The sequence below is a fragment of the Oreochromis niloticus genome, linkage group LG3 (assembly GCF_001858045.2).
Source record: "Oreochromis niloticus isolate F11D_XX linkage group LG3, O_niloticus_UMD_NMBU, whole genome shotgun sequence".
Lineage (NCBI taxonomy): Eukaryota > Metazoa > Chordata > Actinopteri > Cichliformes > Cichlidae > Oreochromis > Oreochromis niloticus.
Genome location: NC_031967.2, coordinates 77,051,244 through 77,062,081, shown reverse-complemented (window position 1 = coordinate 77,062,081; position 10,838 = coordinate 77,051,244). Strand labels below are relative to the sequence as shown.

General features: G+C 40.8%; 1 protein-coding gene across 1 annotated transcript; it reads right to left on the bottom strand.

The window, feature by feature from the left end:
- Positions 1-669: 669 nt before the first annotated feature.
- LOC106097120 (high affinity immunoglobulin epsilon receptor subunit alpha) lies at positions 670-9,880 on the bottom strand. Its single transcript, XM_019354572.2, has 6 exons — positions 9,773-9,880; positions 9,182-9,217; positions 2,786-3,058; positions 2,461-2,706; positions 2,227-2,385; positions 670-2,087 (listed from the first exon to the last, which is right to left on the bottom strand). The coding sequence occupies exons 1-6, from the start codon at positions 9,801-9,803 to the stop codon at positions 2,071-2,073; spliced, it is 762 nt and encodes a 253-aa protein (XP_019210117.1). The 5' UTR covers positions 9,804-9,880; the 3' UTR covers positions 670-2,070.
- Between the last annotated feature and the right edge of the window lie 958 nt (positions 9,881-10,838).

The window sequence follows — 10,838 nt, the reverse complement described above, 5'->3', positions numbered from 1 at the left end:
AAGATTGAAGAATTAATTAATGGCAGGACTTCAAATGACAGAAATAAAGGGTAGAAAGAATCTAACCATCATGCATCATTCTCACTAGCAGGTTTCAAAAGCATTATGCTTAGAAATAGAAATGATTTTTTTAAAAAGAGAGAGACCCAAAAAAGTAAAAAGATGTATTTGGACAGTGACTCAGATTTTACTTTAAAAATGACACGAGAAAGTTTCCAAGAAATATAGTAGTGAATAATAAATCTAGAATGCACATGTCCTGTTAGTTGTTTGTGTTTGGTTTAGTCATTTTTTATTTATCTTTAAATACCCCTAAGCATAAAAAATAAATACAGATTTTTCAGGTTCTCCAAACTCTCAAAGTCACAAACATTTAAAAGACAAAAAGAAAAAAAAAGAACGAATAACAGAAGAAAGAAATCTTTCTATTCGTTTCTGGTTTTTCCATCATAATTGTTCATTTCATGTTCTCACTAACAAATGTAAAAGTTAAAGACAGGTCTTTAGTCCAGTTCTACCAAAAGCAGAAGAAAACACAGAGCTCAGATTTCTTCTTCTTTGGCTGTTTCCTTTTGGGATCACAGTTTAATCCAGTTTGAGTTTTTCTGGAGCTTTTTGTTGCTCCTGCTGGTTCCATAAAGAAAGCAAACATGCAGAATAAAAGGAGAATGAGAATTCAGCAATCTTTAATAATTTTGTTTCCAAAGGTTAATACAGTGCTGTTGTATACCAGTAAACCTGCCGTTTAAGGGGGATTTAAAGCTGGTTTATGGAGGTAGTTTGAATGTGAGTGACGTGATAACAGCGTGCTGGCTGTCTCACTCTCTGTGGATCTGCTACAAAGCTTACAGTCTTTAGTTTAGGAGTCTTCAGTCTGAAGATGTTTTCACCTTAACTTGCTCTGAATATCTGTGTGTGGTGCCCGGCCACTCTGAGGAGTTCCCCAGAGATCAGTTTTGGGTCCTCATCTGTTCACATTAACCAGAGACACAATTTAGCTTATCTGCATAGATTGCTGTTTTGAAAAGCTAAATAACTGGTTGTTCTTATCATTTCATTTGATGATATACACTGACCAGGCATAACAGTATGAGCTCCAGCCTAATATTGTGTTTACCCTCCTCTTTGCTGCCAAAACAGCCCAGTCATCGAGATATGGACTCCACACAGGCAGTGTGTTAACAAAAGATCCCATAAGTCCTCTAAGCTGGGAGGTGGGACGTCAGTGGATCAGACTTGTTTGTCCAGCACATCCCACAGATGCTTGTGTGGGTTGAGATCTGGGGTATTTGGAGAACACCCCAGACTTGTTGTTGTGATCCTCAAACAGTTCCTGAACCATCTGTGCTTCATGGCAGGACGCATTATCCTGCCGATGGCAGTCACAGCCATCAGGGAATACTGTTTCCCAGCAGACCAATACTCAGTACCATCTTCTGTTTACTTTCTATCAGAACCAGGACTATTTATTACAGCAATCTGAGCTACAGCAGCAAAGTCAGCTATGGTTTGGACCACAGGAGCCAGCCTTCACTCCCTACGTGTATCAATGAGCCTCGGCCACCCGTGACCCTGTCTTTGGTTCTTTCTATTGTTTCCTTTGAGCACTTTTGATAAATACTGACCACAGCACACCAGGAACACCCCACAAGTCCTGCAGTTTTTCAGATGCCCTCACCCAGTGATCTAGCCTCACAGTTTAGTGCTTTTCAAACTTGTTTAAATCCCTACACTTGACCATTTTTCCCTCACATCAACTTAAAGACTAACTGTTCATGTACTCCCTGATGTAGCCCCCACACTAACAGGTGCCATGATGAAGCGGTAATCAGTGTTATTCACTTCACCTTTACCTTCACCCATGATGTTATGCCTGATCGGTGTATGTCGGTGTATGTTGGACAGCTGAGCCTTCATCATTTGTGTGGATGCGTGCTCTGCGACTGAGCATTTGTGTGTTCACACGCTCAGCTTAAACACACATCTGTGCGCTTTCGCTGTTTGTGAACGAGTTCCTGAGTTGTTGGTGAAATTCACAAGTGATGCTCTTTGTTAGCATCATCATCATCCTCAGTTCAGGTGAGCTCCTGCAAGACATGAGGTCAGAAAGGAAATCCAGATTCTTGTTATTATGATTGTTATTATATTATTCTAATATGAAATCTTAACAAATGAATTCAATCACCCACAGTTTATTGATTGTTGACTAACAGGTTAGATTGTTATCTGTGGCTCTCTGTCGATATAAAGACACCATAAGAAGAGTGGAGATGAAGTACGGACAGAACACCAGCAGGTAGCGCATCAGTGCAAAGTCAGAATGAAGATGACTCGAGTTCGGGTGTGGAGCTCCTGAAGTGGGCGGGTTTGCAGTCATAGGTTTACCTGCAGAGAGAACCACACCTATTTAGGTAAAGGTGTGGATGAAAAAAGAGCTGAAATCAGAGTGAAGCTCCTCACGTTTGACAGTGATCCAGCTGGATGGAGACTCTCCGTGACCGCTGATGCCACACTTGTAGAGGCCTTCATCAGACCTGGAAACATGCTGGATGATCATGTGACCTGTAGACTGGTTCCCAATGAAGACACCATCTTTAAAGAAAGCAGCTGGGAGGTTGGAGCCGGTGGTGTTTGTTTTACAGAGCAGAGTGACGTCATCTCCCTCCATCACAGGGAGGACAGGACTCTGCAGGATCACTGATCCACCTCAACACAGAGACAAACTACAGCATTTCATCCATTTACACACAACTTCATCAACAGTAACTCCACACACTCAGCTTACCAGTGACTGTCAGGTTAACCATGTTACTGATGGGACCCTCTCTGGACTCACACCAGTAAACTCCACTGTCCAAAGTGAAGATGTAGCTGATGTTACAGGAAGAATTAGTCGAACCAGCTGGTTTTCCCCACCCATCTCCACACTGAGTCCTCTGTCGTTTGCTTGTGTTTCTCCTCAGAGTCCATCCAGCAGAGCTGTCGTCCTCCTCACAGCTCAGAGACACAAACTCTCCTTCAAACAGCTGAGAGCTGCTGGGACTCACAGTCAGACGAGCTGTGAGGAAGAGGAGGAGTCAGACATTAGTCACTGAACCTCACACTTTTACACTTTGAGTCTGTCTGTCGTATGATCAAAAATGTATTTTATTGTCATTTATTCCAATAAACTACAGTTGTCTTCTTATCTGTATAAAAATGTGTTTAAATGTTACCAACATATGTGCTATGACTCTAACCTAATGTGGAATTTTATTCACTTTTTTAAAATCAAGTCTTTGACTTCATGAAAAGTAAAAGTTGTTATTTCTTCCATCTCAGTGATTTTTATTAAATGGAATTAAAGATCCTCACTGGTCTCTCCAGGTGATGGACATGTAAATAAACTGCAGTTTAATTAAACTGATTTTGTGTTTCTGCTGATTATTTGAAGAATAATTCTTCCTACAGTAACAGGTAAGCACTGCTCATAACTGAACTTCTGAGCACATCTAATTATAATTACTTTCCAGAAACACTAAAGTCAGACATGGTGTCAGAAAGAAAATGCAATACTACCAAATCACCAGAAGAGGTCAGAATACAGACATTTATGAAACAACAAGTGGACGTTCACACAGCTGACATAAACACACTTACTATAGCACTGAGGTGGATGATCTAAAAATGATGCAGTGGGACCGACTATCAAAGGATTCCAGTGAGTGTAAATACAATGTCTTGAAAAAGGATTCATACCTCTTTACACATTTTATCACTTTATAACCACAAAATTAAATGTTTCATTGAGATTTTCTGTGACAGATCAACACAAAGTAGCACATAGTTGTGAAATTGTATGAAAATGATACATGGTTTTCACCATTTTAAGCAAATAAAAATCTGAAGAGTGTGGCATGCATTTGTATTCAGCCTGCTCTGTGATGGTCTCAGTGGTTTGTTAGAGAACGTTAGTGAACAAACAGCATCATGAAGACCGAGGAACTCACCAGACAGGTCAGGGATAAAGATGTAGATAAAGTTATAGTAAGGTTAGGTTATATATAGAAAACAAAACAAAAAGCCGTAACATCCCAGGCTTTGAACTCAGAGAATTCCAAAGAGCAAAAACGCACTATTCAATCCATCATCCAGAAATAGAAAAAGGATGCTACACACCAAGACATGACCATCCACCTAAACTGACAGACCGAGGAAGGAGAGCACTTATCAGAGAAGCTTATAACAGGCCCACTGTCAATTTGGAGGAGCTGCACAAATCCACAGCTCAGGTGGGAGAGTCCACAGAGTCTTTCCACAGGACAACTGTGAGTGTGTATTCCACATATCTAGCCTGTATGGAAGAGTGGCAAGAAGAAAGCCATTGTTGACAGACAAACATAGGCAGTGTTGGGGAGTAACAGAATGCATGTACCTGTGTTGCGTATTTAAAATACAAAATGTAACTCTATTCTATTAGAGTTACCTTTTAAATCGGTGGTAATCAGAATACAGTTACTTTGTTGAAATAAATAGAATACACAGCGGTCATTTCCGGTTTCATATGTTTGGCTGTCCCCTCTCTATGCCTTCTCCAATTTTGGTGATTGAAAGCAGTTGGGCGCAGGTTTAGCTCAGATGGATGGGCATGTGTCATATATCGCATGGCTGAGAGTGGGTTAGAGAAAAAGACGTGTCCTCTTTTTAAAACATTTTTATACTCAATTTCCATATGGGATGAATACAGTTTCTCTGATTCTGATCGCTGGAAACCGAAACAAAACACACAGTAAGACTCTAATGTAACCCTGTTATTGCTGGTGGCATCAGTTACACAATGGACCCAGAGCCAGCAGTGCACGGGCAGGAATGCATTTCTTAATTGGAAATGGGCTGATCGACGTACTAATGCTGTGCGATTGTTATTACTATTAGTGAAGGATACTCGCGAACGAGCTAACATTGTTAGCTGGCGTTAGCTGAGGTTAGTTCATAGACTGCAGACTGTTAGGCCTCGCCAAATACTCATGTACACCCGTCTGTACTTGCGTTTTCGCTGGTGCGGACTTTATAGGTTTATCCGGTGTCGAGAACGCAGCTCTTGATGACATCATAGCTCCTGAGTTTTTGCAGCCATCTCCTCTTAAATGTGATTATTATTTGCAATGGAAATGACACATGGCATAAAAAATATACATGATGTAGAAGATTTCTTTAAGAAAGAAAAAAAGATAATTTGAACTGATTTGAATTGAACAAATATTTAAAATATAATTGATCATTTTTGGAGCAGCCTTCAGGATCTCCACGTATTAACATGCTGGTTTTAGACTTGAAGGATAGCATTAACAACCTGCTAGCAGCAAATAGGCATTTTTGCATAAGTGCTCCAACATTTTTGGTTACATCTGATACCCACCAGCTCGATAGCTAGCTGGGGGTTCAAGGCTTGATAGAGCCGGCGAGAACACAGAATTCCCAGCAAATAATTTTCAGACCCCTGCGGTCTTTCGCTACTCAGGTTGAACATGATATAAAAGTCACTTAGATAATTGAAAAAAGGTTATTGTTTGACTTTTTTCCAGTGTTTTATTTGTTCCTGAGTAAATCAGTTTGGCTGAGATTAAAGTTATAGTTTTCACAGCTGAATAAACGTCAAACAGAAAACTGATTAAACAGAAGTGTGAGATGGTCGAGAATTTACACCAGTATCCAGTTATATTTTAGATGGCAAGGAGCAGACAGCTGAGTTTATTAAACTCAGCGAGACAGCGGTGATGCAGATCTCAAGGCTAGACCGTCCAATTTCATAACCGCTCACTTCCCGCCTACCTGGCCTTTGGAGGACCCGGCTCACATAGACTGAAGGGCGGGTCCTCAAGGGAATGCAGCCTATGAATTTGGACACCCCTATAAAGTCCAGTTTGCAGTTTGCCAGGAGCCATGTAGGGGACAGAGCAGACATGTGGAAGAAGGTGCTCTAGTCAGACGAGACCCTTTTTTTTTTTTTTCTTTTTTTTTTGTCTGTCTAAATGCAAAGCGCTACATGTGGAGGAAAAGTAACACTGCTCATCACACTGAACACACCATCTCCACTGTGAAATATGGTGGAGGCAGCATCATGCTATGGGGATGCTTTTCTTCAGCAGGGACAGGGATGCTGCTCAGAGTTGATGGGAAGGTGGATGGAGCCTAAATACAGGACAATCGTGGATGAAAACCTGTAGGAGGCTACAGACTTGAGACTGGGAAGGAAATTTGCCTTTGAACAAGACGATGACTGAAAACATACAGCGAAAGATACAATGGAATGGTTTAGACCAAAGAATATTCATGTGTTAAAATGGCCAAAGTCCAGATCTAAATCCCATTGACCATCTGTGGCGAGACTTGAAAACTGTTGTTCACAGACACACTCCATCGAATCTGCCTGAGCTTGAGCTGTTTTGCAATGAAGAATGAGCAAAAATTTCAGTCTCTGGATGTGCAAAGCTGGTAGAGACATACCTCAAAGACTTGTAGAGAAAGGTTGCTCTGCAAATTATTGATGCAGGGGGCCGGAATACAAAACACGGCAAACCAGATTTGATTTGCTTAAAATTTTGAAAACCATGCCTCTTTTTCTTTTTTTGTACCACTTCACAATTGTGTGCTACTCTGTGTTGGTCTGTCACAGAAAATTGCAATAAAAATTAAGTTTTTGATTGTAAGATAACCAAAGTGTAAAAGTTCCAGACCAAGAAAATCAAAGTTTTTCAAGTCACTGTGTACAGTTGAGTCTGTGTGTATGTTTTGAACCTGGTGTGGATTAAAGGAAATCCAAAATAAATTCAAACTTGCGCTCAGTTATTGTTTTTTAAAGTCATTAAATATATATATTCTGTAGTGTAATTACATCCTTCAAAAAGAGCATTTCAAAGAAATCATTAAAAGCCAAAATTTACCATGACGTCTGTGCTCGCTGCGATCATGTGGAAACTATGATGACTGTAGTGGAAACACAAGGGAAGTGAAAAGATCTCACTTCATCATTGGATGTTCCCTAGCAGCCTGAGACTGTTGTATCCAAGGGATGATCCAGCCCTAACTATTGGCTTTAGCAAAAAAGAAGCGTTTCTGTCTCCTGAATCCAAACTGGAAGCTGGTTCCACACAAGAGGGGCCTGAAAACTGAAGGCTCTCCCTCCCATTCTACTTTTAAATACTCTAACAAGTAGGCCTGCAGTGTGAGAGCGAAGTGGGGTGATATGTTACTACAAGGTCATTAAGATAAGATGGGGCCTGATTATTTAAGACCTTGTGTGTGAGGAGCAGTCACATACCTAGTTAGTTTTCAAGATTTACAATGACTAAAACTGAGCAGTGCTGATTTTCTAACACTGGAAAATAACTCAAAATGTTAGAAATATTCCAGTGTTAGAAAATCAGCACTGCTCAGTGTTAGTCATTGTAAATCTTGAAAACTGACTAGGTTACTTTTAAAAATATAACACAGTCAAAAGTGTTCATTTAACACTCAACAGTGTTATATTTAACACTCAGAGGAGTGGACACGTATAGACACTCTCTAATGTTAATTTAACACTGGAGATTTTGCTGTGTAGTTCCATTTAGGAGTTTTCAAGGCCTCTGAGGATTTCCTACAGTTTTTTTCCATCTATTGGTATCAAGACTGCATCTGTGTGATTTTCTGCCACAGAGGGAATTTTCCACGACTGCTGCAGTTGCCAAATATTTCAAGTGTGTACTCCTCCATAACTCAAATAGAATAACAAATACAAGAGGAGGAAGACTCTGATTTTAGCCCTGCTTCGCAACCTGCTCTTCTACAAATAAAAAGAAGCATCCTTGACCTGAGATTTCCATCACAAACTGGTTTCCCTCTTATTGGGCTCAACTGACCCAGCGCATAATCCAGAACCATGTCTAGCCTTCCAGTGTCGTCCAAGCTGCCCAGCTTTCCAGCCTCATTTCCACCAGTCTGTGAGGAAGTCTTACTGTGAGGACCTAACAGGGTCCAGTTGTTCAGCGTTCCAGTTTGCTTCATATCAGGTCCTCACCGGTGAAGCAATGAGCCAGCTGCCTTCGTTCCACCTGCGTCCTCTTTAAAGAAGCAGAGCTCTCACAAGCACCTGTCTGCCTCTCTGCCTGAGAGCCCTCCAGAGACTAAGCTAGAGTTATTTGAGCCTGAGTGTCCAAAGCTGCCTAAATGTCCTGAGCTGGCCAACCTCAAACACTGTGAGAGTCCTGAGGGGGTCAAACCACTGGAGGGTCCTCGCCTCATTCTTCTTTGACATGCTTCTCAGCTATCTGACGTGTCCCGCCTCCACAACCTCCAGAGAAGTCCCGTCACCCTGCTTTACTCTTAACTGCCCTTCTGCTCTGCTCGGTATTTGAGTCGACCTCCTGAACTGCTCTTCATCAGGTAGCAGAGATGAGCAGGCTTGAAGGAGCTTTACTGTAAAATACTCTGTTGGCTCTTTTTATGCTAAAGTTGAGAGAGGCTATTAAAAGAAGGAACCCCTGTCCTCTCTAATAGTTAGATCACATGAAATGCATCAAAGATTTAGACAAATGACCCAACACCCGTAACAACATCCACACAAGATACAGACTGGTGTTCCTGCACAGCAGTGTATGTATCTGCGTGTACATGGTGTTTCTGTCACTGTGCCGTTGAGATGTGAGTTGAAACTTGAACGTTGTTGTTTCCACGTGTGTGGGCATCATGGGATCATCATGGGGTTAGCACTGGTGCCTCACACGAGGGAGCGTGGGTTTGACTTGCAGAAGTGTTGATTTTTTTCCATGAAATTTAGATGTAAAATCTTTTTCCAAAGAAATAAAGTTTCAGTTTTAATGTTGTTTAAACATCTTTCAGAATCAACATCTTTGTAACCTGTTTAAGTTATTTTGTACTTGTGGGATAGTTTCTTATCTGTTCTGTTGTCTATAAGACCCACAAACATTTTTAAAGAGCAGCAAACATACAGATTTTAAGCTTTGGGTCTTTCTTTCTTCCTTCTTGCTCAGGCAGCGGTTAAAGCTAGAAAGTCTTTGCATGACAGCAGCAGAGAGGATGTGGTGTCTTAGAGCTGCACCACAGCCTGACCATCAGTACATCAGCAACAATAAATGCACAAAACATGAGATCATTTTTCTTATTTCTGAGTTTCAGACACTGGTAACAGAGGCTCACTGACCTTGGTGTGTCGTGCAGATCAGCACTGCAGTCAGAACTAAAAGAAAGCAGCAGGTTAGTCTGAGGTTTCACACTCATGGAGACGACAGTGACACAAACATTTTCCACTTCACTTCTCTCAGTGTGGGGCTGTCTGGTTTGCTCCAGTTCATAACTGTCCCTCTCCTTCTTACAGCTAAAGTTTAACGTCTTTAACCTGGTTTGTGACTAAAGTTGGCTTCGATTATGTTTTAGGCAGATGTTCAGAAACTTGCAAATACCAAAAAGAAAGAAATCTTAAAAACATAGATAGGTGTGGATTACTGGCAGCCTGAAGGATGATCAGGTGTGATTGTTTAATACTGCAAACATCAGTTACCAGTGGTATCATTTACTCTGAACTCAATCTGAGATTAGGACCGGAGAAAGGGATTCATATCTTCTCTCAAAAATCCTAAAAACTCTGAACACGACAAATGTTTTAGAATATTTACCACAAAACCTGTAGACCAGCTTTACACTCTGACATGTTATAAACCTGCAAACTTGCTGAACATTGAATTTCTGAGGTTATTGTTAAATCTCAGCATCCATAAAAACATATTGTACTTACAGAGGAGACACAGCAGCGTTGTTTCCTCCATCCTCTTTCTCGGAAATGTTACCAACACTTTGGTCCGCTCATGCTTACGTCTTTTAAACCCTCCTCCTTCCTGTGATTGACTCTGTTGTGGTTTTCTTACCTTTTACCTTCTTGCCAGCTTCTTTTGTTTTGCAGCATAAAGTAACAAAGAAAAGATAAAACTTAAAACCTAAAAAGAGGTTAATATGAAGAGAAAACAGAGGCACAGATGATAGGTGCATGGTGCGTTCACTGACAGGAAAATAATGATGGTTTATTTTGTGCGTTTAAGCGAAAAACCTGAAATTTCTATTTTTAAGCTGAAAGATCCGTAAACATTTATTTGTCTTGTTTTGTTTTTTGTTTTTTTTAAAGTATTGAACCTAAAACATGTTTTTTGGGGGTTTTTTTTATGTAAATAAAGTCTCCAGCTGGTAGGAAGAAAACCACAAGCTGCATTTTTTCCTTTAGGTGTGAGCAGTTCAGCTGAGAGGAAGTGAGCTGCAGGTGGGGGATTTTCTTTTCTTTAACATGAGTATGAGAACCGCTCGCTCCTTTAACCACTAACATGTACATTTCCTCAGGTTCAGTAGAGCAAAAAGAGAAACTAATATAATCTAATCACTGCAGCTGTGTTACTGGTCTACAGCTTAGACAGGCCCTGGATCTTTATTCCAATCAAAGTAGGTACGATTGCTGATCAGCTGATCAGGTCATGCAATTAGGTCACTAACCCTGTGACCATATAAACAAACATACACATGATAAACCCTCAAACCTGCTGTCTGACATCTGATTGTGCTCCTGAATTGACATCACTCATTCACAGGCCTCGTTTCAGGTTTATTTAGCTGGAGGTAGAAATGCAGTGAGGACAAAGGAACTTATGAGCGCGCTCGGAGCGCTGTTCTGTTCACATCACTTGTTTCCGGGTGAGATGAAGTTCAAGCAGAGCAGGGATGTGGAGCTGAGTGTCACTTTTCTTATTAATCACTCAGTTAATCAACAAGCATCACAGCCCACAAGAGCTTCCAGATTATCCTTTTTTCATTTGTTT

What these genes read in the sequence shown, in the direction of transcription:
- LOC106097120 (XM_019354572.2), bottom strand. Translation starts at nt 9,803, where the DNA reads ATGGAGGAAACAACGCTGCTGTGTCTCCTCT. An exon ending in GATCTGCACGACACACCAAG is followed by an intron (nt 3,059 to 9,181) that starts GTCAGTGAGCCT and finishes TCTTCCTCACAG; the next exon opens with CTCGTCTGACTGTGAGTCCC. An exon ending in GGTTAACCTGACAGTCACTG is followed by an intron (nt 2,707 to 2,785) that starts GTAAGCTGAGTG and finishes CTCTGTGTTGAG; the next exon opens with GTGGATCAGTGATCCTGCAG.